The 26838-nt window shown below is 40.3% G+C and overlaps 2 protein-coding genes across 2 annotated transcripts in view; one reads left to right on the top strand and one right to left on the bottom strand.

Annotated features, from left to right (window-relative positions):
• LOC127508724 (NACHT, LRR and PYD domains-containing protein 12-like) overlaps nucleotides 1-26838 on the top strand; it is a 506035-nt gene that overhangs the window by 303147 nt on the left and 176050 nt on the right. The window lies entirely within an intron of this gene.
• Nucleotides 1549-14062, bottom strand: LOC127508847 (gastrula zinc finger protein XlCGF8.2DB-like). Its single transcript, XM_051887289.1, has 2 exons — nucleotides 13874-14062; nucleotides 1549-3894 (listed from the first exon to the last, which is right to left on the bottom strand). Exons 1-2 carry the CDS (start codon nucleotides 14028-14030, stop codon nucleotides 2912-2914), a joined length of 1140 nt encoding a protein of 379 aa, XP_051743249.1. The 5' UTR covers nucleotides 14031-14062; the 3' UTR covers nucleotides 1549-2911.

Raw genomic sequence — 26838 nt, 5'->3', positions numbered from 1 at the left:
ACAGTAAAAGGGACTTTATGTCACTGGCTGGCCAGGGTTCCAGTTGATTTATTAACCTCCTTTGTAGTCGGTTTGTTCTGCCTGGAGCTTGATAACACTGCCACGAGCTGATGCCACGTGTCTGCTGAGGTTATAGGCCCATGGGGCCTTCTTTAGCACGTGATGGCGTACGCTGTACTCCTCTTGCTTAAAGAGTAAAAAGGTTCTTTTACCGAGTACACTGCTCGCTGGATTGTGTTGGATGGACTGTTTTGTGGGCACTCACAGCTACTTAATTACATGGTTGGTCGTGCGCCCAGCATGTTTTCAGGTGAGTGGCCTTATGGGCCACCCTGGAATACCACCATGCGGTTTGAGTTTCTGCTGTGATATTTAGTTCTTCTTCTAGAACTTTAGTTATGTTGAAGGCCCTTTTTCCGGCCTCCATGACTATGTGCCTACAGTATGGTCTGTCTGTTAGGTTGAGCTTTGTACTTCCCTTTGGGTTGACTGTGTAATTGTGCTTAGCTCTCTAAGCTGGTCATTGGTTGTAGACTTCTATGAAGTCTCCCATTGAGACCAGCCCTAGGCTGGCTTGTGCTCCCCTGTACCAGGGTTTTTCTAGCGCACAGCCTCCTCAGTGCTTTATTCAGACACTGAGTAGATCCTAGGATGAGCGGAGTATACTCCCCTCAATACGAGGGTTTATACCACTGAGTTCTGCTCTCCAGGATGCCCATCTCTGCGCGTGGGTTTGAGTTGCTCACTGCTCTTTCGCAGTCGCTCTTACCTGCTCTCTTCCCTGAAGAATGTGCTTTGGAGATTCTGTGTATCAGACAGGGCTGGCCCAGACTAAGTTTGGCTTTTGCCAGATTAGTACGGCCTTCTTGGTGGCGCTGAGGGTGACTTTGTTCCTCTCTAGTGACTGGCCAGGGTTCCTTTTGGTTTCCTGGCCACATTCCCTTTAAGGGATCACTTTCCACGGAATGCTGGTCCCAGATGCTTTGAGCAGCCTTGGAAGGCTTTCTGTGGAAGGCCTGTTTTAGGCTCAGCTTGGGCTGTTGGCCGTAGGGAATGCTGTCACTGACAGCCTTGCGTGACCCGAGGGGGAGTTGCTCCCAGCATTTCTCTGGAACTGCCGGATGTTTGTCTAGTCATTTGGCATGCACTCTCCTTTAGCATGGCGGTGTGGGTATATTGTTCCCCATAGCGGTAAACGCAGAGTTGAGTTCCCTTTCGAAAGGGAACGTCTCAGGTTACGTATGTAACCATGGTTCCCTGAGAACAGGGAACGAGACTCTGCGTTGCCCTGCCATGCTTCGGGCTGCCTGCTGAACAGTCAAGACGAGTAGGTGTCGACTGCTTCCTCAGGCGCTACCTTTATACTTTATACTCCGGGTTCGCGCTATGGAAGAAAAACTACAGCTTCAGGTTTTAGAAAAACAAAAATGTTTTTGTTTTTGCATGTGCTTACAATTTCTTTGTATGACAGCCTGGCCTAAAATTGTCACACAATTAAACAAATAAAACAACTGACTCCAAGCACAACTACACAATATGCTTACAAAATCTTTAAGACATTTTTAATAATATTTGAATGAAGGGTGAATATGTAAATTTTCCTAAGCCAAACATCATTTTTGGCCACTACTGTTTGGCAGTTCATTATCTTTCAAACTGACTGTCAAAAACATGTGGCAAAAGGAAGCCGTCTTTATGAGGATTTCGGGCTTTCCTGGAGTTGTTGGAGCCATTGATGAAACTCATGTTCACATCATCAATCCAACTGTAAATAAGGAGACAGAGAAAAGGATTCCACAGCATAAATACTAATTTGTGAGAATTTTGCACAACGCAAAGCAATTTTTAAAAAATAAATTCATTAATGATTTTATTTAACATATAAATAACTGGTGTCATGCTGCTGTGACTTCACCCTTGCAGGCTCACTATTGGCTGATTCAGAGGTTGAGGGCGGCCATTTTGGGTTGATCATTGTAGTTGGGATCATTGTAGTCCTTAGTTCACAACACTTAAAGGATTAGTTCACTTTCAAATGAAAATTAGCCCAAGCTTTACTTACCCTCAAGCCATCCTAGGTGTATATGACTTTCTTCTTTCTGATGAACATAATCAAAGAAATATTAATAAGTATCCTGATGCATCTGAGCTTTATGATGGCAGTGAACGGGGTCAATGATTATGAGCTGAAGAAAAAGCTTCCATCCACATCCATCCATCATTAACATACTCCACACGGCTCCAGGGGGTTAATGAAAGCCTTCTGAAGTGAAGCGACGTGTTGGAGTAAAAATAAAAATAAAAAAAATCCATATTTAAACAAGTTATAAAGTCAAATATCGAGCTTCCGCCAGACCACCTTCTGTATTCAAGTTACGAAGAAAGTGTAAACTGGCGTCGCGTCAATTTCCTTAAGTTGAACAGAGAAGGCATAGGACGTAGCATATGCTTTGTGAACTGCAAGAGTTTTACACTTTTAACATTTAAGAGGCTGTTGTGTCTACCTTGATTTATTGCAGTATTAGGTTGTTTAATTTTATTTTGATTTTAGAAAATAAACATGATTTCCATCAATCAAATAAATTGTTTCTTATTTTCACTGGCATTTCTGAACTAGTGTCGAGGACTAGTGCATCTTAAAGCCTAAATTCGGGCATGAGTAAAAACTTAAGTACTGTTAAAATCAGATACTCCAAGACTTTTACTCAAGTTGTAACTTGTAATGGAGTCATTTTTGCTGTAAGGTATCTGTACTTTACTCAAGCATGGTTTTCAGGTACTCTTTACACCTCTGCTCTTTCCAGCGACGACTTCTAAAACAGTTCTCTTTTGAGTGAATCCTCATGTGGCACTTAAAGTGACCTTTAAATCTGAAACTCTTTCCACACTGACCACATGTAAAAGGCTTCTCTCAAGTGTGAATATTGATGTGTTCCCTAAGGCTCAGTTCCCGTGTGAAGCCATTCCCGCACAGAGTGCAGGTGTAAGGCTTTTCTCCAGTGTGAGTTGTCATATGGTCTTTAAGGCTTTCTTTTCGACTGAAACTCTTTCCACACTGTTGACAGGTATAAGGCTTTTCTCCAGTGTGAATTCTCATGTGGACTTTAAGGTTTCCTTTCTCAGTGAAACTCTGTCCACACTCTTGGCAGGTGTAAGGCTTTTCTCCAGTGTGAATTCTCATGTGGATTTCAAGTTTTCCTTTTTTACTGAAATTCTTTCCACACTGTTGGCAGGTGAATGGGCTCTCTCCAGTGTGAATTCTCATGTGGGCTATAAGGCTTCCTTTATGACTGAAACTCTTTCCACACTCTTGGCAGGTATACAGCTTTTCTCCAGTGTGAATTCTCATGTGGACTGTAAGGTTTCCTTTATGTGTGAAACTCTTTCCACACTCTTGGCAGGTATACTGCTTTTCTCCAGTGTGAATTCTCATGTGGTCTTTAAGGCTTCCTTTAAGAGTGAAATTCTTTCCACACTGTTGGCAGGTGTAAGCCTTATCTCGAGTGTGAATTCTCATGTGGACTTTAAGGTTTCCTTTTTGACTGAAACTCTGTCCACATTGCTGGCAGGTGAAAGGTTTCTCTCCAGTGTGAATTCTGATGTGAACTGTAAGGCTTCTTTTATGTCTGAAACTCTGTCCACATTGTTGGCAGGTGAAAGGATTCTCTCCAGTATGAATTCTCATGTGGACTTTAAGGTGTTCTTTATGTGTGAAACTCTTTCCACACTGTTGGCAAGTGAAATAACTTTTAGTTCCTGTCTTTTGAGCTCTTTTCTGTGAGGAAGCCTGTGTCGATCTTTCTCCAGTCATGAAATCATGATGTTTATCGTAAAGTTTTTTCTCTTCTTCCCTTTCATTAAGTTCATGACTCATCTCTTTCAGTGCCATCAGGTCTAGGACAAAAATAGACATAAAACAATTTAGACATTTCAAGCATCAAAACCAACAACATGTATGATCTATACCCTATCCTATCCTATCCTATGGATCAGGAATGGGCAGCTTTGGTACTGGAGGACCACTGTCTTGCAGAGTAAAGTTTCATCCCTAATCAAATACACCTACCGGTCATTTTCAAGCATTCCTGAAGACTTAAGGCTGATTTATACTTATGCGTCACGTGTACGGCATAGGCTGTGAGTACCACACGTAGCCTACGATGTAGCCTTACGCGCACCTCTTCAAAAATGTAACAACGTGTCAATTCTACACAGACCGCAAGCGCTGTGAATGGTCTGTTAGAACCCCTCCCTCGGGTCAAAAAACTGGTGCAGAGCAATAGGAGAAAAGCGAGTGTTTTCAACTTCCTAGATGAATGAAAAACCGCTCTGTTTCGGGGGACACATGCAGTCAAACTGCAACAAAAGTCGTTACCTATTTGTAAGCTTCTCTGCCGCCTCTATTTGTAAGCTTCTCTGACAACGTACATGACAAGCTGCTTCCTCTTCGGCTTTTGCCTTGATACTCAACATGACCGCGGACACTGCCTACTAGTGGTCTGCATGCACGTCAACGCGGACAACGACGCAGAAGTATAAATGATAACAGACGCATAGCCTACGGCGCAGAGGCTCCGGCGTAGGTCAGACGCAGAAGTATAAATCTGCCTTCAGGGTTAAATTTTGAGGTTGGGTAAAATTTTGCAGGTGTGTTTGATCAAGGATGGAGCTAAACTCTGCAGAATAGTGTCCCTCCAGAACCAGAGTTGCCCATCCCATCTATAGATATTATACTCAATACACCAGTGGTTTTCAAACCTGGTCCAAAGGGACCCAACACTGCACATTTTGTATGTCTCCTCTATTTATCACATCTGGTTAAACTCATAAGCTTGTTAGAAGAGAGCTGACATTGATGGAGGAATTTGCAAACTACAATTCCTGTTCATCAATAAGGTGAGAACCGGACCCGACATAAACCTAAATATACTCAAATGAATTAAATTAATTGAAAAGTGTTTTACTATTCAATAAGTAATAGAAGTTCAATCATGACAACTCTCGGAGTGAATAGATTCAACCAGCATTTTATTAGCATGGAGCATGGAATGTACATAGGCTTGATTTTGGCGGACGAGATCTGCTACACTGCTGCTGAGCAAATACATAATTCTTCAGCTTAGTCAAAATAACAACAAAGGGAAGGCTGCTGCAGAATGATAGAACCCCCATAGCAGATCTCTACAGGTGGCACTGGGGAGGAGGTGGGATGATAGGAGTTCTCATATTGTGCAGCGTGTTGATCGCAGCTAGGATACGGTATAAATAAAGCTACGTAAATGATGAAGTACCTCCGATTGGTTGGTGTCGTAGTACATCAGTGATTGATAGAGTTTCACGACTGAACTTTATATACAGTGGGTACGGAAAGTATTCAGACCCCCTTAAATTTTTCACTCTTTGTTATATTGCAGCCATTTGCTAAAATCATTTAAGTTCATTTTTTTCCTCATTAATGTACACACAGCACCCCATATTGACAGAAAAACACAGAATTGTTGACATTTTTGCAGATTTATTAAAAAACTGAAATATCACATGGTCCTAAGTATTCAGACCCTTTGCTGTGACACTCATATATTTAACTCAGGTGCTGTCCATTTCTTCTGATCATCCTTGAGATGGTTCTACACCTTCATTTGACTCCAGCTGTGTTTGATTATACTGATTGGACTTGATTAGGAAAGCCACACACCTGTCTATATAAGACCTTACAGCTCACAGTGCATGTCAGAGCAAATGAGAATCATGAGGTCAAAGGAACTGCCTGAAGAGCTCAGAGACAGAATTGTAGCAAGGCACAGATCTGGCCAAGGTTACAAAAAAATTTCTGCTGCACTTAAGGTTCCTAAGAGCACAGTGGCCTCCATAATCCTTAAATGGAAGACATTTGGGACTACCAGAACCCTTCCTAGAGCTGGTCGTCCGGCCAAACTGAGCTATCGGGGGAGAAGAGCCTTGGTGAGAGAGGTAAAGAAGAACCCAAAGATCACTGTGGCTGAGCTCCAGAGATGCAGTTGGGAGATGGGAGAAAGTTGTAGAAAGTCAACCATCACTGCAGCCCTCCACCAGTCGGGGCTTTATGGCAGAGTGGCCCGACTGAAGCCTCTCCTTAGTGCAAGACACATGAAAGCCCGCATGGAGGACTCCAAGATGGTGAGAAATAAGATTCTCTGGTCTGATGAGACCAAGATAGAACTTTTTGGCCTTAATTCTAAGCGGTATGTGTGGAGAAAACCAGGCACTGCTCATCACCTGTCCAATACAGTCCCAACAGTGAAGCATGGTGGTGGCAGCATCATGCTGTGGGGGTGTTTTTTAGCTGCAGGGACAGGACGACTGGTTGCAATCGATGGAAAGATGAATGCGGCCAAGTACAGGGATATCCTGGATGAAAACCTTCTCCAGAGTGCTCAGGACCTCAGACTGGGCCGAAGGTTTACCTTCCAACAAGACAATGACCCTAAGCACACAGCTAAAATAATTCTTGAATGGCCCAGCCAGAGCCCTGACTTAAACCCAATTGAGCATCTCTAGAGAGACCTAAAAATGGCTGTCCACCAACGTTTACCATCCAACTTGACAGAACTAGAGAGGATCTGCAAGGAGGAATGGCAGAGGATCCCCAAATCCAGGTGTGAAAAACTTGTTGCATCTTTCCCAAAAAGACTCATGGCTGTATTAGATCAAAAGGGTGCTTCTACTAAATACTGAGCAAAGGGTCTAAATACTTAGGACCATGTGATATTTCAGTTTTTCTTTTTTAATAAATCTGCAAAAACGTCAACAATTCTGTGTTTTTCTGTCAATATGGGGTGCTGTGTGTACATTAATGAGGAAAATGAAACTTCATTCAAAAAAAATGAACTTAAATGATTTTAGCAAATGGCTGCAATATAACAAAGAGTGAAAAATTTAAGGGGGTCTGAATACTTTCCGTACCCACTGTATATTTGTTGTTGTAATGATGTCAGACATAGCACACACAATAGTAGTAGCCATTCTGTACTCCGGCACAGTTAGCGATCTCACTGCCTCTTCAAGCGGGCCAGGGCACGGTACGGAGTGATCACATAAGTGACATTAGACAGAAAGAATGAGTGCTTATGTGATGTGTTTTCCTCAGCACAAAACTTACATTTTATGGTTATACTCTTACCTGTAAATGTTATAAAATCATGCAAGTGTGCATTTTCTGACAACAGTCTCCATTAAACTTCACAGACTTCAATGAACGAATACCAGTATGCACATGCGCATCAAACAGACGGAGCGCAGTTGAATAGGAATGAAACACTAGATGTCCTGTTCCTGGAGATCTACATTTCCTGCAGAGTTCAGCGCAAACCCTGATCAAACACACCTGAAGCAGTGAATTAAGATATTCAGGGCCACTTGATAATTACAGGCAGGTGTGTTTGATCAGGGTTGGATCTGAACTCTGCATGTATGTAGATCCCCAGGAACAGGATTGGGCATTCCTGCTCTAGGTTCAACTCATCAGCTCTTTATTAGAGACTCATGATTGGAAATGGATATTTCAAATAAATCTACAAAGTGTCCTGTTGAGGTACTCCAGGGCTGCGTTCAAGTTCAGATTTTTATCCCCTTCCCTTGCTAACTTCCCTCCATCTTAAGGACTCAGATGTACATCATTGTTTACACTGAACCAATACTGGCAGAATCTGTCTAGCTACTTTAAATGTAACTCTCTAAGCTCTTGATTGCTTGGAATATGCTATGGAGCTGATTTGTAGTCAGATGCAACTTATGTTCCAGAAAATACTGTAACTATAAAAGGACCATTTTAAGGCTTGAATATGTGCCACACTTACTGCTGCCAGCTGGTGGCACAATTACCATGAACAACAATTGATCAGCTCCAATGACCAAACATACAACCCCAACATGAAATGTGATTTATACAAATCCATTTCCAGCTACATTCACATGTGGTTTAACCCTTTAAAACCGGATAGAGCGCCCGCGCTCCCATTTGCGTGTCTCTCTTTAAGAGCCAATAAACACAACCCATATAGGTAGCACAAAAATTCTTTTTGCATACAAAACCAGAGACTTTAAACTTTCAGATCAAGCCTCCAACATGCTTCTGTTGCGTTGTTTTCGCCCTCTAATGAGTCTGCACAAATTGCGTTATATGCGTTTACAACAAAAAACACTAAAATGCCTTTCACGTCTTTGCACACGTTCTATAGATCTGAGGTGGCAAGCAGTTGCTAGTTACGTCTTCCTACGACTCATATGACGTAATCACGTCCGGTGCACTATGACCCCATGGTTTGTCGCATGTGGTGACGTCACAAGCTGCGACATTTCACTTCCATTTGCTGTACATGCTAATCTACTGCGTTCTGCTCGTTATTTTCTCTGTTGCTTTGTCATTTCTCTTTCACACATACACACAAATGCACAATTACATATGCAAGCACATTCACACACACGCGGGCGTGTTGTTATGCCTGCACACCGACATAGAAACAGAATTACACGAAGACGGAGGTTTTGGAGCTACTATTCGCGTCCAACGAAGAATGCTCCGTCTGCTCATCTGCTCCCGTTTCAGTTTCTAGTGGGGACGAAGCCGACTTTCTTGAAGGAATAGATCGGTCCCTGGACACGTAAATATATATTCATGAAATATGCTTTGCTTTTGAGTTAGAGAATAAACAAAACCAGCATAGAATGAGTGCATGACGCGCCATTTACTATTGTCATTTCTATATTGCTTTTGTGCTAAATACATATAACTTGTTTACTAACTAACTTACATCTGACTAACCGTTTTACTTACCTTCTTTGTTGTAGTGTTGAAGATGTTGGAGAGCCATTGGAGCCTTCAGAGCCACCCTGCACCTCAGAGCCATCCATGCCAATTTGCAGAGGGAGAGATTATGATCGGAGGGCTAACACCAGAGGCTACAGAAGTTGGAGCCAAAGGTCCCGTGGCATGGGCTCTAGATTAGAGACAGCCCCTAATCATTCTGGTGGGTGGAAAACCGAAAAGGACCCTGATCATTTGCCTCAACCCCCCCAACTGTTCCTGCCCAAAAGAAAGCCAGGTGTGCAGCCACCTCTGTCAACTTCAGTGGACATCCCAACACCCACTGAGCTTTTCAAAATGTATTTTGACCAGTCCACTATCAAAACACTGTGTGACAACACTAATAAAAAAGCAGCAAGAAATATTGCTGCAGGAAAAAAAAATCAATTGGACTGCAATCACAGAAAAAGAACTGTGCAAATACATTGGCCTCACAATATAAATGGGTGTTCTAAAGCTTCCAAAGCTTAGAGATTACTGGCGTGTCAAATCCATCTTCCATGTTCCCTACCCTCAAAAGGTCATGTCCAGAGACCGTTTCCTCAGCATCACATGGAATATGCACATGAGTGACCCTGCAGAAGATGCTGCTAATGACAGAAAAAAAGGAACCAATGAGTATGACTGTCTGCACAGAATACGACCTCTATATGACAGTTTACGTGTAGCCTGCAAAGCTGTCTACCACCCTGACAGAAACCTCTCTGTGGATGAGCGCATGGTAGCCACCAAAGCCAGAATCAGCCTGAAGCAGTACATAAAAAATAAGCCAACAAAGTGGGGAATAAAACTTTTTGTGCTGTGCGATAATAATGGCTACACAGTGGATTTCAATATTTACAGAGGGAAGTCCAGTTTCACAAGTGGGAAGGGGCTTTCATTTCATGCTGTGATGTCACTGGTCAGAAAGGATTTCTTGGGATCTGGATATCACATTTACTGTGATCATTTTTATACCAGCCCAGTACTCTTCCAGCACCTTTATAACCTGGGGTTTAGAGCCTGTGGAACCATCAGGGACACAAGAATTGGTGTCCCAAACACTAAAGTGAATGCGCTGACAAAGAAATCTTCACAGGGATCAAAAAGGTGGATCAGACAGGGATCGCTCCTTTTCACAAAGTGGATGGACACACGTGAGGGGAGTGTGTGCACTACTCTGCACACTGCATACTCAGGGGACACAGTGAAGAGTGTGCAAATCCAGCAGTGGATACACAACGTTGGATGTTCCAGTTCCTACAGCTGTGAAAGATTACAATCACTTCATTGGGGGAGTTGATCTTTCAGATCGGTTGATTGGCTCCTATTCCTCATGGAAAAAAAGCAGGAAGTGGTACATGACTGCGCTTGCACCATTTCGTTGACATTGCTGTCCCAAACAGCTACTTGCTGCACAAGCAACTGTGTAGCAGCCAGGGGGAGCAGCCCATGACACACCAGGCCTTCCAAGAGCAGTTGTCAGAGGAGCTGTGTGGGGTGTCCTTCCAACCATCTACCAGCTACCAGCACTTAACTGTTGCCATTTCTGGTACAATTGGATCAAAAAAAGCCACACGGGGCGCAGGAAATGCAGGCTGTGTGGGCAATGCACTCCATTCATGTGTGAGGCATGCCAAGTACCCCTCTTTGTTGTTCTTGACAGGTACTGCCACAAGTCTTATCACAGCTAGGGTGACTGTGTATATGTAGGGGCACCTTTCTGTATGTTTAGGCCATAATGTACAGTTGTTTTTTTGTCGTTGTTGTTTTTAATTGTTGTGTAATTTTAATTAATTTGTTCAATCAGCATTGCTGATTACTCACAGCTGGTTTTCCTAGTTTGGGTCAGTCAGTCTTGAGCGGAATCGATTCTTTGCAAGAGTCAGTTTTGAAAAGAACTACTCACAGCAGTAGGTTGTCCCCAATAGAGATGCAAACTTCAGTGCATGTCTCCTCAGAAAGGGAAAATCCTCAGAACGTATGTACAGTTTATAGAACTCTAGCAGAGGGAGGTTGTTGTACTTAGCTTTGAGCTCGTCATTGCTTTGCAGCTCAATTATGTTGTGTTGTAGGTTATCGGGTACATCAGATGGTTCCACGTTAAACGGCGTAGCAAATATCTGCAGTTCCTTATGTTTACTTTTCACGTCCTGAAACCTCTCGCTAAATGCCTGAAGCAGTTTTACACACTCACCAGCATATTCAGCTGTCATTGCAGGCTTTTGCTCTTGCAGAGTATTAAAATGCACAGTGTTACCCTCTTCCAGTTGCAGTTGCCACAGCTTTAATTTCACTTCGAATGATTTCACATTTGAAAGCAGAGAGCTGAGAAGCTGGTTCGGACCTTGGAGCTTGACGTTCAGCTCTGACAGGTACTTGGTTATGTCCACCATAAAGGCCAACTCACACAGCCACTTGCCATCACTGAGTTCCACAACAGGTTTTCCCTTAATCTCCTGAATTGTTTTACTTTTTCCCTCAGTTTGTAAAAGTGTGCGAGCATATCTGCATGACTCAGCCATCGCACCTCACAATGGTAAACAAGATCTCCGTATTCGGACTTGAGATCGCTCAATAACTCTTTGAACTGGCGGCTGTTTAGCCCTCTGCTTTTGATGAAATTTATGGTGGAAACGACAGTTGTCATTACACTTTGGAGCTTCAGGGAATGTGCACACAGACTCTCTTGATGTATGATACAGTGGCATACAACTAAATCACTTGGATCCAGACTGAGACGACTCATTTATTTTTTGACCAATGCAGTTAATCCCTAAACGAGTGTATTATTTTATTTTATAATATTATTATATATTATCTATTATAATATAACAGATAATATATAACAATATAAAATAACATAATTATATTGTAACTAACATTATATAATATAATAATTACAGGTGCTGGTCATATAATTAGAATATCAAAAAGTTGATTTATTTCACTAATTCCATTCAAAAAGTGAAACTTGTATATTATATTCATTCATTACACACAGACTGATATATTTCAAATGTTTATTTCTTTTAATTTTGATGATTATAACTGACAACTAAGGAAAATCCCAAATTCAGTATCTCAGAAAATTAGAATATTGTGAAAAGGTTTAATATTGAAGACACCTGGTGCCACACTCTAATCAGCTAATTAACTCAAAACACCTGCAAAGGCCTTAAAATGGTCTCTCAGTCTAGTTCTGTAGGCTACACAATCATGGGGAAAAAAGACGACCACTGACACCTTGCACAAGGAGGGCAAGACACAAAAGGTCATTGCAAAAGAGGCTGGCTGTTCACAGAGCTCTGTGTCCAAGCACATTAATAAAGAGGCGAAGGGAAGGAAAAGATGTGGTAGAAAAAAAGTGTACAAGCAATAGGGATAACCGCACCCTGGAGAGGATTGTGAAACAAAACCCATTCAAAAATGTGGGGGAGATTCACAAAGAGTGGACTGCAGCTGGAGTCAGTGCTTCAAGAACCACTACGCACAGACGTATGCAAGACATGGGTTTCAGCTGTCGCATTCCTTGTGTCAAGCCACTCTTGAACAACAGACAGCGTCAGAAGCGTCTCGCCTGGGCTAAAGACAAAAAGGACTGGACTGCTGCTGAGAGGTCCAAAGTTATGTTCTCTGATGAAAGTAAATTTTGCATTTCCTTTGGAAATCAGGGTCCCAGAGTCTGGAGGAAGAGAGGAGAGGCACACAATCCACGTTGCTTGAGGTCCAGTGTAACGTTTCCACAGTCAGTAATGGTTTGGGGTGCCATGTCATCTGCTGGTGTTGGTCCACTGTGTTTTCTGTGGTCCAAGGTCAACGCAGCCGTATACCAGGAAGTTTTAGAGCGCTTCATGCTTCCTGCTGCTGACCAACTTTATGGAGATGCAGATTTCATTTTCCAACAGGACTTGGCACCTGCACACAGTGCCAAAGTTACCAGTACCTCGTTTAAGGGCCATGGTATCCCTGTTCTTAATTGGCCAGCAAACTCACCTGACCTTAACCCCATAGAAAATCTATGGGGTATTGTGAAGAAGAAGGTGCGATATGCCAGACCCAACAATGCAGAAGAGCTGAAGGCCACTATCAGAGCAACCTGGGCTCTTATAACACCTGAGCAGTGCCACAGACTGATCGACTCCTTGCCACGCCGCATTGCTGCAGTAATTCAGGCAAAAGGAGCCCCAACTAAGTATTGAGTGCTGTACATGCTCATACTTTTCATGTTCATACTTTTCAGTTGGCCAAGATTTCTAAAAATCCTTTCTTTGTATTGGTCTTAAGTAATATTTTAATTTTCTGAGATACTGAATTTGGGATTTTCCTTAGTTGTCAGTTATAATCATCAAAATTAAAAGAAATAAACATTTGAAATATATCAGTCTGTGTGTAATGAATGAATATAATATACAAGTTTGACTTTTTGAATGGAATTAGTGAAATAAATCAACTTTTTGATGATATTCTAATTATATGACCAGCACCTGTATATCCGTTTTCTCACAGAGGGTTTCTGGAAACCCGTGCAGCTGTCTCGTGTCTTTCTCTCTCATCTGCTCATGCTTAGAGCGGCAGCAGTGCTGGCGCAGCCTGGGTTACATGATTACAATTATTATTATTAATTTTTTTTTTTTTTTTTTTTTGGAATTGATTCGTGGGCCAGATCAAACTGTCTCGTGGGCTCTATAAGGCCCGGAGGCCAGACGTTCCCCACCCCTGCTCTACAGTAAGTCCACTTGAATGAAACGACACTGAGTGCGCCAGAAGGCCTGCTGATTTCACATAGTTTGTGCTGCTGTTTAATAATCATTTGAAACTTAGCAAACTGGTAGTAATGAATATTTATGTTGAACTCTGCCATGGAAACGTGCAAACCTTAATTAAATGATTTAATGATCAATTAAAAAGGAATTTATACCTGAATGATATTATGCTGGAATGAATGGATTCTGTAATATTCTCTGTAAGATGATACTTATGTATATTCTATATTTCTGTAGATCTGGACATTTTAATAATGATCAAATGAGCTGTGAGAATAAAACCAACCTGTTTGTTCCTCAGTATCTTCATGTTTCACTCTGAATGTTTCTTCAATCTTTATGTCTTCACTCTCCTCTTTAATAAACACCATCTTTATGTCTTCAGTCTCCTCTTTAATAAACACCATCTTTATGTCTTCAGTCTCCTCTTTAATAAACACCATCTTTATGTCTTCAGTCTCCTCTTTAATAAATGCCATCTTTAAGAAAAGAATAATTAAACAGACTTAATGGTCTTCAATGACCTTGTTAGACAAAAAAAAAAACACTCAAAACTAACGCTGCAAATTAATAAACTTTATATTTAGGCATTTATGATCTACATTTGGTAATGAATTAAATATTACATTTAAATGATTACACTTTGATGAAAACATGAGTAGTTTGTTTGTAAGTTAGTGTTTGTTGTTCTCGTTCATGTTCACTGTTTGAGCAGCACGTGTCGTGATTCACTGAATCATTTCTCAAAGTATTTGATTCAATTGACTCGGAGTTGAAAGAATTGGTTCAGTTTCTCCATCATTACTCTCCAGAGACTGAACTCGTGTTCATAATAAACTGATTTATGATATATATAGAGAGAAATGAGATGCAGGTTTACTGTTTCTCATCAGTGGATGAGCTTTACTCACACAAATATCCTTCATTACGGTTAGATAAAGCATTATAATAATGTCAATAAATAAACTCATTTCACATCGCTGGTAAAACTGTTTCTATCGATTTAAACATTAAATTCTTAAAACAAACCTTTCTTCAGCAGAATCACAACAGATGCAGGAGCGCGGCACAGTCTTATGACGTCATGTCGTCACTCCAAAATAAAAGTCCTGTTCACACACAGCATTGTCTACAATCACAGAAGTGCATAAAAATCTAACTATTTTACCAGATAATTTTTGTACATTAAAATTAAAACAGTGACAAATATGGTACAAACAAGAATGTTTAAAAGGTTGTATGAGTGCAGAGTTCATTCATGTGTCCGAATTGAGTCAGAGTGTTTATATATATATATATATATATATATATATAAAATGTGAACAAGTTAATTTGAGTCTAAAATGTGTAAAAAGTGGAAAAAATTACTATACATAATCTAAACCTGTTCTATCTCCATGCAGCATATATTTGCAGTTTCTGACATTATAGTGTGTCCTGACTGACTCCTGACTGACACGGAGAATCAGCTCTTGAAGTTCTGCCCTCTTAGGCCGAGCTCAGCAGCTCATTTGCATTTAAAGGGGCCACACTGAAACGGTACATTTTTGCTCATCCCCAAAAAGTGGCAATGGTATAATGGTATAACATGGTATAATAAATTTTATTATATTAAAATATATTTTGAGCTAAAACTTCACATACACACTCTGGGGACATCAGAGACTTATTTTCAGGCATGAAAACAGGTCAGGGGTGAAAAAGGTGAGAAGGATATTACCCCTCTCGGGGGGTCCGGGGGCATGCATTTTGAGATGCTTTTTTTGCCAACCTGGGGAGAGCTGGAGAATCTTAACTTCAGCCATGAGTCAAAAATTATTATGGCCTCCTTACTAAGTATTATGCAAGCCATTTCATGCCAGCCTGTCACTGGGACTAACATTTACAGTATATGAGGCACAATGTGGTAAGGGCACCACAAATGGCTTAATGCATAACCCCCACAAGAGATGGTGAACATGCTGTAACTTAACTTGTCTACTCTTCCATCATGATTGACAGCCAATACAATGTTATGTGATTCAGATTTTAATACATTTTATTGGCAAAGATAACAATTTACATTACAGTTTGTAATACTCTCAGAACCAGATCTCATTTTTTCTTCTTTGCCTGAACCACCAGTGTCTCCATGGCCTGCTTTCGTTGTTTTGCCACATGTCTCAGCCTCGCCCTTTTCTCTTCTTCAGCATTCTGTTTCTTGGCCTGCTGAGCACTGCCAGATGCTTGGGAGCCATGCTGCTTTTCTTTCTGATTCATCTTCTGCTGGCGTTTGTATGTGGCTGCTGCAGAGTTGATGTTCTTGCATAGTGTTCTGTCCACCTCCCCAAACTTCACATCGTCCCTTCTGAAGAGCTGCATGGCTGTCTTCCCCCTGGACTGCAGGGTGTACTTGACCGTCTGTATTGCATTAAATGTTGGTACATTCATGTTGCCACTCCTTTGGTCAATTACATCATTCATCAAACTAAAAGACGACTGAACTCTTGGTCTGTGAAAGATGGAGAGGCAACATTTAACCATTGCACTCAGGGAGGGGTACTTATCTGGCTGGTCAAAGACATGACCCCACCACTCCACAATGCTCTCTCCCTCCTTGAAACTGGGGCTGGTCAGGTCAACATTGAACCGTACAAGTTCTCTCTGGATGTCCTGGTCTGCTGGCAAGAGGTGCCTCAGCATACCACTCAGCCTGCCAAGAAATGGATGAGAATTTGAAATCAGTGTAAGGACACGAGGTAACAAAAATCCCAAAGTACCTGGTAATATGGCAAAAAAAAAAAAAACTTACCTCTTATTCTTACTTCTTCAACTGGATGGTTGCCTGTGAGTGGCCTCTCAGAAGAGGGTCCAGAGCAGACAGGGCTGTCAGAGTCGGACTGGCCAAGGGGAGCTTCTTCTGGAGGTACACTGCAGTGGTGATGTAGGCTTTCCTGACGTCTGCTAGGAATGGCACCAACAGCTGACACAAAACACCAAAAACTGACAATTATTTTAAGTCTCAAAAACAATTGAGAAAAAGGGTCATGCAGGTGATGCAGGGTACTTACAGCATGATTGGGATTCTGGCTCCTGAACGTGTCAGCCTCCTGTCCCACATAGACCTCCTTGGAGGGCAGCAGCATATGATCCTCCAGGACCATCTCCCTCAGTGCCCTGGGAGACAGCTGTGTAAGGTTAGTAATTAATAGGAGTAATAACTTAAGTGCCTTTCAAAAGACCCCAGGTTGCTTAACAAAAAATGAAACACAACTGATAGTACAGACAACAGAAAAGTAAAAATAGAGATAAAATCAATATACTAATGTAGGCAGAGTGGGTGTAAGGAGGAGTTAATTACCTGAGTAATGTGTTCTGCCTTCATGAAGCAAGCCAGGAAGGCCAGGAACAGCTCAAGCTGCCGATCATGGAGTTTGTGAACCAATGTCTGGCTACCCTGTGTATGTAAAACAAATTATTTTGAAACTGATTTATTGCCAACATTGGATGTGCATGCACGTGCAGTCAAGTTGCAGTAATTGCAAGCACAACTAACACCCACCTGGAAAACCATGACATACTCCTTGAGAATAGCCAGCACACCCATGTAGATGCTGAGCCGTAGGACTGTTGTCGTCTCCTCATGCCACAGCTTCTGACATACCCTCTTTTTTCTCTCACGGCCTTGTGGAGTCATGCCTGTAAAAGATTAATTAATGTGTAAAACACAATACATATTCCTCCTCATTAGTAACTTCATAACAAGTATAAGTGCTAATTATTATAAGGAATTGGAACATCAAGTCTCATCACCTTTCCTGTTGAGTTCCTCCTGAACCACCTTGATACTGGCTCTTGCCGCCTGGTTGACGTGGTACTTTGTGTACATCAGTTCCAAAAGCTCCCTATACATCTCCTTATCTGCAGTGGAGAGGTAGCCATAATAGAGGACTTTGTACGCAGGCATCATGGCATGGGTTGCCATGCTGGCATCGTATGCAGACAGCCAGCGATGAGGAACAAAGCCCCTCTGTGGGCTGGAAGCGGAGAGATTTAGAATCATAGCTATCTCCTTGAGGTACATCACCTGACAAAAGCCAGAAAAAGATTTTCAAAGAAACACATAGACATTCTACACATTCCATAGTTTTACCACAGTACAGTACAGTAGGGTCAGCAGTCGTGGTCTAGACTAGAGCTGACAAATTCAGGTTATACCAAATTCACATAGGTGGAGTGTGCTACTGTGAGTGCTCAACAAAGGGGGGTAAGGCGCTGTAGTGTCAAATGTGCTTGGCATTTTGTTTACCTGGTCTGGACTCCACTGATAGTCAACCTGGAGATCACTGAACAGCTTCTCCAAGTAGCTGTCAAAGGGCTCTGAGAACTTCTTTGCCGCATTGTGTATATGATGACAGGAGTCCCCATCAACATCGAGCAGGTTGGGACAGTATTGGTGCATCCTGGTCTCGAGGCCAGTCTTGCTGCCCCTCATCACAGCACACGAGTCCATCAGCATACTCACAAGGTTATTCCACGGGATGTTGTTTTTCTCAAAGAACTCACAGAGCACCTTCTCTAAAGAAGCAGCATTCACCTTCACAATCTCCAAGGACCCCAAATGCTCCACTATCACCTTCCTCAAGTCTGCATGATAGTAGAAAACAAGCATGGTGAGGACCTACAACATAAAAAGGTTTATTAGCCATGCAACATTTTACAGGGCATACACAGAAGCAAAAACAGAAGGACTTTGATGGCAATAGTTTAATATGAGACCAACCTTTTTGTTGTTGTTGGAGGTACTCTCGTCTAAATTTAACGAAAAGGGAAATCTCTTCATGTTGGAAAAGGTCCTCTCAGAGTAGGTCCGCCCTACACAAAGTTAGACAGATTTGTTACATCACATGCATAATCTAATTGGTACAATATAAATCATACAACAGGAAATTCTGGCAACATAGCAGTATATATAGCAACATGGTAGTTTAAGGAACATTTTTTTATGTGTGCAGTTCACTAAAATAGTAGGTAAAAAAGAAAATGTAAATACCTAGACCATGGATCATCTTGTATGAAGCTGCTGTCCATGACAGCTTCATTCCCTGCAAAGCTGGTTTATCCAAGGAGAGGATCTGGGCAAGCTCAACAATTACAGGAGCCTTAGAAAACGGGATGGAATGCTCCGCCAAGGTTCCAAGGACCATTGCCTAGAACACAAATTATGTAATTAATGTAAAGCTAGTGTATTCCATGTTTAGGTGATGATGCTGCCAGTGACCGGAGCTGATTGTGAATAATAATAATAATAATAATGCATTTTATTTGTAGTGCACTTTACATTGAATAAACAATCTCAAAGTGCTAGTGTACTCTGTCTATGCTGCCTGTGCTGACTAACAAGCCTACACCACCTACCTCTGCATTTGCTATGCGGTTTATAACTGGTACATGGATCTTTCCCTGGCACTGCTGCCTGATTGTTTCTGGCCCCTGGCTTGCTTGACTCTGGCTTGCTGGACTGTGGCTAGCTGATGCTGGAAGGAAGGTGCTGGCAAGACTATGAGTGGAAGCTATCATCTGCATCCGTCTGGCAGTGAGCCTGCAGAGCATGGCTGCCTTTGTTAGCATAATTTATATCTTTGATGCAGAGAATGCATCTGGCGAATCCCTGCCTGTTGATTTTGGAGAATACATCTCCTAGATGAAAGGACACCTCTTGCCCTTTTATTGAGACCTTGCCTTCCAGTTTTAGCCACGACCAGTTCCAGTTCTAACACACTCATTCTGCAAAAATAATGTTTGTATTAGTCTTATTCAGACCTGCCAACCTTGATATTATTTTTTGCGTACCGATGAGGGGGGGGATGGGAATTGACGACGACTAATAGGGGACAAGTCATTAAATACTCATCATGCATTATATTGCATTGCATATAATGTGTGCTGGTCAACTAGTCTAAAATGAAGAAACCCCTAGGAAACAGTAAAAAAAACAAAAACAAAGGAACATTGTATGTACATTTAAGATTAATTAATTACTTAATTTATTATTCCAATATCCTAATATGATACTGAATACCACAGGGAAAAGGGCTTCTATTTGTGACGTGCTGTCTTTGCATTTGAACATTGTAGGCCTACATTTTTAACAGGACACGCATTAGCTGAATAAATGTTAGCCAGTACAAACATATTTATAGAAAACAGTTGACAATGAATAGACAGGAGTCCAATAAAAGCAAAACGAATCACTTCTTCTAAAAAGAATATCAAGTATAATTTAGACGAATCCGACATGTAATGAGGGCTGTGTTAACAGTAAAACGTCCGTCATTTAACTAATTTTAAAAACACGGATGGATAATACAAAATGCTTTCTGACATTTTGACAGAAAAAAAAACACAAGCAAGAACAAAATTTAAACTTAGTCCGTCAATTTTCATTTTACAATTATCTTATGTCTGTGTGCGCGCGTCCGTGTTTGTGAGAGACAGCTCGCGCAGCACTGATACAACGGTACTTTTTAATCCATAAGTAACTAACGCGCTAGTTTTCATACAAAATAAATATGTAACATAATTAGGTACTTTAGTTATTATTAACACAATAACGTAACACATGCAGGCTACGTTGCTCAACACTGAGAATTAATAAATGTACGCCTGTTTCTCCAGACTCGCGCTTAACGATAAGCTGATCAGTCATCCACAAATCACAGCACTTTCATAATCACTAAGCCATAGCGATTTCAAATTTATTAAGATTTATTGTTCAGCATTACTTGAGCATTTTATAATTTGCATGGCTGAATGATGTCTTCCTCTTATCTGAGGGAACATAAATGACGGAGTATTTTAAGATTATCCATGCGATCCGTGTGATCATCAAACCCAGGGGATTAAGTTAACTCAATACAATATTTCACCTTTCCACATCGAGCCCAGGCCGTTTACCTTCAGGAGTCAGAAGTACCGCGATTACTGTAGCCTACTGTTCATCAGTCAAACGGCGGGAGTGGAAGGGGGATCGAGCGGGAATCTTTATTGGTGTCGATTTTCAGTCTCTTTTTAATGATAGGCTTTACACATCTGTCAAACATCCCCACTTGCTATTTGGGGGAAGAACCTAGCGCTATGATTGGTCGAACTCTTCTTCTTTTCCTGTTGCTTGCTTTGAGGACTGCTCGTGCACAGAGGTGTCACCAGGTTTTTGCGTAGTTTAGAGTGATAAATCGTCCCAGCGTACTTTGAAGTCAAAATGCGTATCCTCTTGCCCAGGCGGTTGTTAGCTGGTCGAGGTGGATCCACACCACTGAGAGGATGGGTAAACGCAGAGGGAATGGTTGGAGATGGTGACGAGTGGGTGGCAGGAGTGGCTGAGGATGAGACTTGAAAGTGTAAAATAGTCCAATGATAAAGGCTAAGACTAATATGATTGTTGGGAGAGGGAGGCTGGGTGGGATTGATGGGACAGATGAAGATTCTCTTAACTTGTGGTCCGAATTAGGTGCTGCCAGAATCTCGCTCTCAGTGAAAGGAGGGTGGGTGGGGATCATCTTCTTGCTCTCCGATTCCACGATAGCTCCCTTGGCACCTGGTCAGACACAAGGTGGGCTCAAACTGCTTTAACCTGACAGATGGGTTCTGGCTGGGCACTGGGTTGGGAGTGGGTCTGGTGACATCATCCACAGTGAAGGATGCCAGCACCCACTCCACAAAGCTGGCGGTGTTGAGTCCCATACGTATAACGAGCAGAGGCCTGGATGGTCCAGAAGAGGCGCCATAACTCTTCCAGGTGTTCCTCGAGGGAGAGTTCTCCCTGCTCAAGGGATAGCAGCTTGTATAATATAACATTTTATTTGTCAGGTAAAAATGTATCATGCCAATTACACAAATAACCAATTAGAAGCCAATTCAGAAATCATAAATACATAACATCAGTTGCTCAAACATGACTCTTACGAGTAAGAATTGTATATACACACAGTGATGTGTGAGTGTTTACTGTGCATACTGTAGATGTGTGAGGAGAGTTGTCTTATGCTATTTCTTTGAGATCTTCTCTCCAGATGAGTTTTATTGCTTTATTGCAGGGCGCTTGATCTCAGTTTGTCTTAGCAGGAAAATCAAGTCTTACAACTCACACTCCAATTCTAACCACCCCTATGTAACCACGCTGCTCCGAGTCAGTCTTGAACTCTGGCCCAATCGCTGCTGGCATGCGAGGTGAATGCAATATCAATAACGCTAAGCACCTCATTCTCTAGCGGGCATCAGCGGGCAGTTTACCAGCAAAAATCTGGCCATTGTTACACACGCAATATGAGAGTGGATGTCTGTTTATCACAGCTGACATGCAACAAAATGCTTCACGAAAAATAAAGCCAGATGATGAACAAACGACAAGGAAGCACAAAAAAAAAAAAAATGAACGTACAGTACACAAGAGTGAATACAAACAAGAGTTTGTTGTTAGTCGCAAACAGCACAGCAGCTCCAGACAATCAAACCCCAGTGTTACTCACATGAGAAGCGGGATCAAAGCAGCCTCCACGTCTGTTTTCAGGCCTTCCTGCTTAGCTCTCTCCAGCGCTAGAAAGCTTTTCTAAAACATATTTTTGGTGACTGTAAGAATGCAGCAGTGCACCGGTGATGACTTGAGCCCATCAGTCCACAGTAAGGCTCTTAAATAGTACTATTGCTAAACCTACCACACCAAACATAGTGGCCAAAATTGATGTGCAAAGGTTTTGTTGTTTTTTTCAATGACCCTACAATTTTGCTTAAACCATCAAAATATGAGGAAAATATTTTTATCTTTATGTTTATATTATTTAAATGTTTCAAAATATGACACTGACTACAACATAATCAGTTTTTAATATTTCATTGGTTCTCTCTTGTTTTTGCATGTTCATAATTTCTTTGAAATTTCATTTCATTATCACACATGAAACAATTGACTCCAATCACAGCTACATGATATGCTTACATCTTTTAACACATTTTTAAAAACATTTAAATTAAGGTTGAAGATGTCAATTTTCATATGTCTGGACATCACATTTGGCCACTACTCTATGGCAGTTCATTGACTTTCTAATTGACAATCAAACCATACGGCAAAAGCAAGCCACTTTTATGTTGATAGTGCACTTCCCTGGAGTAGTTGGTGCCATTAGTGGAACTTGTGTTCACATCATTGCTCTAATTGTAAATGAGGAGACATATCAATAGAAAAAGATTCCACACCATCAATACTAATTTGTGATAATTTTGCACAATGCAAATTTAAAAAAAAAAAAAAAATTTTAAATATTAAAACATTTCAGTGTCTTTTTAAATGATTTTTTTTTGATAATATGTAAGACCAAAATTAGCTCAAATGAAATAATTAATTTATAGGGAACTATAAAGAGTCATTTAGTTTACGACCGAGCAACTGAATCATCCAGCGTTCATCTGCTCGCGCCGTAATAGGCTCTTGTAGCGGATATGAATATCCACTATCGTGAAAACACTGATTAGAGCACGGTAACTTTAAGATCGACAGTTTAAGACATTCAATTTTGCAAGCACATAATACAAGACACTTTCTTTTAAAATCTACAAGAGACTTTATTTATTCTAACACAAACCAATCTGACACAAACACATACATACACACACACACACACACACAAACATTCATACACGTTGCAGGAAGAAAGGAAATGAGAGAGAAAGAGTTTGAAGAGAGAGAGATTTCTAGCAAAATATGCACTTCAAAAGACCTGGGCCTGTATGTATAAAGCTGCTCAGAATAAAATTTGATTCTTAAGTGTGTCAAAATTCCAAGAATGACGTAATTTTACTCTTATTCTTAGACTTAAGAATAAGTGTGATTCATAAAGGCTCCTAAGTGTCAGGACTAGGTCTCAGCTCCTAAATTATTTAAGAGAGATGGAGAGGTGTCTTAACCTAGTTAGGAGTAACAAGATGGCAGTAAAGAAGAGGAGACACGCTTTCCAATGAAGATATGCTGTATTGGAGTTATATGATGACATGGAGTTGATAGAATGACATAAACTTGATTGTCAATTCTTTTTGTAACTGACCTAATTAAGAAATGTAATAACTTTAAATAAATGTAATAAATTTAATAAATATTACTTAATAATATGTTTAATGCATTTTAACACATTTAAAGGTGCTGTACGCGATTTCTCAAATTCGTTGTTGAACACTGTTGATATCTAAAATCAACCCAAACAAACACACCCCTCTCTTCATTGCTCTGCCTCCGAAACTCACACTCCAATACTAACCACACTGCACTGAATCAGTCTCGAACTCTCTCCAGCACTGGAAAGCTTTTCTAATATAAACGCAGTCCAAAAGCGCTTGCCCAGTCATAAACCTTCACTGCAGTGATATTCTTTTGAGCTCTTTAGTATTGTGTAAACTTACCACACCAAACATAGTGGCCAAAGTTAATGTGCAAAGGTTTTTTTTTTTTTTTAAATGACCCAAAAAATTGCTTAAACCATCAAAATATGAGAAAAACATTTTTTATTTTTATGTTTATATTAAGTGTTTTAAAATATGACATTGACTACAACATAATCAGTTTTTAATATTTCATTGGTCCTCTCTTGTTTATGCATATGTTCATCATTACTTTGTATGACAGCCTGGCCAAAAATAATTTGAAATAATTTGAAATTTCATTTCATTATCACACATGAAACAATTGACTCCAAGCACAGCTACACGATATGCTTACATCTTTTAACATTTTTTTGAAATATTTGTATTTTTATAATAACATTAAATGATTGGTGTTGTGCTGCTGTGACTTCACCCTTGCAGACTCTCTATTGGCAGATTCAGAGGTTAAGGGTGGCCATTTTGAGTGTACATCATTGTAGTTTACGACACTTAAGTGCGACTTCAGTCAGCACTTAAGAATCAGTCTTATACTTTACTAAAAGTTGCTTTTAGCTTCTTTATAAAAGTCTCCTACTCTTAGAAAAGTCCTACTCTTTTTACTAAGAATTTTTTGACACTTAAGTCAAAACTTAAGACTATTCTTAAGAGCATTTCTGAGAAGTTTTATACATTGTTTTATACACTTTTTAACATGTTTGTTTGTATCATATTTGTCACTGTTTTAATTTTAATACAGATTATCTGGTAAATCAGCTCCCTAGGACCCTAGGTCGTAAATCAGTATATCATGAAAGTGAATGTGGCCGACTCCCTGATCAGTGCCCTGACTACTGAACTAGGGAGCTGATTGAGCCACACGGTTAGATTTCAGTGCACTTCTGTGATTGTAGACAATGCAGCGTCTGAACAGGACTGTTATTTTGTAGTGACGACATGACGTCATAAGACTGCGCCGCGATCGTGCTGAATAAAGGTTTGTTTTAAGAATTTAAGCTGTTTTAATCGACAGAAACAGTGTTGTAGTTTTAATAGTTTTACCAGCGATGTTAAAATAGTTTATTTACTATTTAATGTAACATTGTGATTCTTTATCTAACTGTAATGAAGGATATTTGTGTGAGTAAAGCTCATCCACTGATAAGAAACAGTAAACCTGCGTCTCATTTCTCTCTATATATCATAAATCAGTTTATCATGAACACGAGTTCAGTCTCTGGTGAGTAATGATGGAGAAACTGAACTTTTCAACTCCGAGTCAATTGAATCAAATACTTTGAGAAATGATTCAGTGAATCACGACACGTGCTGCTCAAACAGTGAACATGAACGAGAACAACAAACACTAAAAAACTAACTATCATGTTTTCTATGGAAGCATATGTGTAGCAATATTCAATTTGCAATGTAATATCCAAAATGGCAATGCAATATGTAAAATGGCAATGCATTTCTGTATTTACATTTACATTTTCCATACCATATATGCAATGTTTGGAGCAAAATGATAATTCAAATTCAGTAATATAATTTACATTTGCTATTTCCTACACTACATTTAACATATAATTTAAACATATATTTTAATGCTTTACAAGTTGCAAAATTAAAATGAAAATGTAGAGATGATTATATATGTTTAACACGTTCTAGAAAAAAATTGTAGCAAAATGATCATTTAAATGTTAGTTTTCTTAATTGCATTTACACTCACAGTGCAACTGCATTTTCATTAAATGTCCCGCAATGAATGTAGCAAAATTCAATGTGAATTTGTAAATGCATTTCGAGCCGATCACGTCTCCGCCCCGCCCTGTCAATCATAGCATTAAGGCGGGGCCAGGTGTTGGAAACATGGCGGCAGCATATAACTATGAAAAGCAAGGCATAAACTGGCAGATGAAGTTAAGCAAGAACAGAGAAATGTCAATGTTCCTGTAGATTATGCACTTCTGTCAGTCATAGAACCAGTACGTTATTAGAAGCGTATATATTTATGGTTAGGGCGTCTCACAGAGAACGTGCCTGATGCTCGTGAGGTGAGCACACTCGCGCAGCTCGAAGTGCTGAAACAGACGCGTCGAATGAGCGGTGCTTCACAACAGGTTCCTTTACTCATAGAAATAATCTTTAACAAGCTGTCCAAGATTACCGCTTGCTCTATCAGTATGGTGTCTGTTTTTCTCTTTTTATCGTTCTGATTATTGTTTATGCAAAATTATAATAATAAAACTATAGTCCATCTGGATGCTATGCATTGTTTATATTAATAATAATAATTTATATACAAAAAATAACTCTGATGTTTAAACCCATCTTTCACACACTGGAAAGCACCCCATCCAGCCCGTCTCTAATGCTCCTAAAATTCACTCTGGTGATTTCTTGTCTCTCTTGGACAGCTACAGAGTCATTCTTCTGGGTCTGAGCAATGAATTACACAGGCCTAGGGCCTATTTCTTTTTTGTCTTTTTTAAATCTTTTTTTTTTTTCTTTTTTTTTTCTATGAAACAATTTCATTTTAGCCTACATAATTTTATTTATATGAAAATCTTATTTAAAACTTCTCAACTGCTAATTTTTTTCAACACTGTAAAAAAGCCATCATGCTACAAAACTCCAGTTCCATCACAAAGGCACTACTGGACTACTGGATTTGTAAAACTGAATATTTCAAGATGTTGGAAATACAACATTTGATAGAAAACACTATCACTTTATCACTACTATCACTAGCACATTAATTACCACTTTTTCCAGCAGATGGCGGCAGAGGACCATTTATTGACTCATTTAATTATTTCCTGTAATAATTTTTCACATTTCACTTTTGAATAAATA

The sequence above is a fragment of the Ctenopharyngodon idella genome, chromosome 3, assembly GCF_019924925.1.
Source record: "Ctenopharyngodon idella isolate HZGC_01 chromosome 3, HZGC01, whole genome shotgun sequence".
NCBI lineage: Eukaryota > Metazoa > Chordata > Actinopteri > Cypriniformes > Xenocyprididae > Ctenopharyngodon > Ctenopharyngodon idella.
The sequence above is the reverse complement of the archived record's forward strand: the minus strand, read 5'-3'. Positions and strand labels throughout refer to the sequence as shown.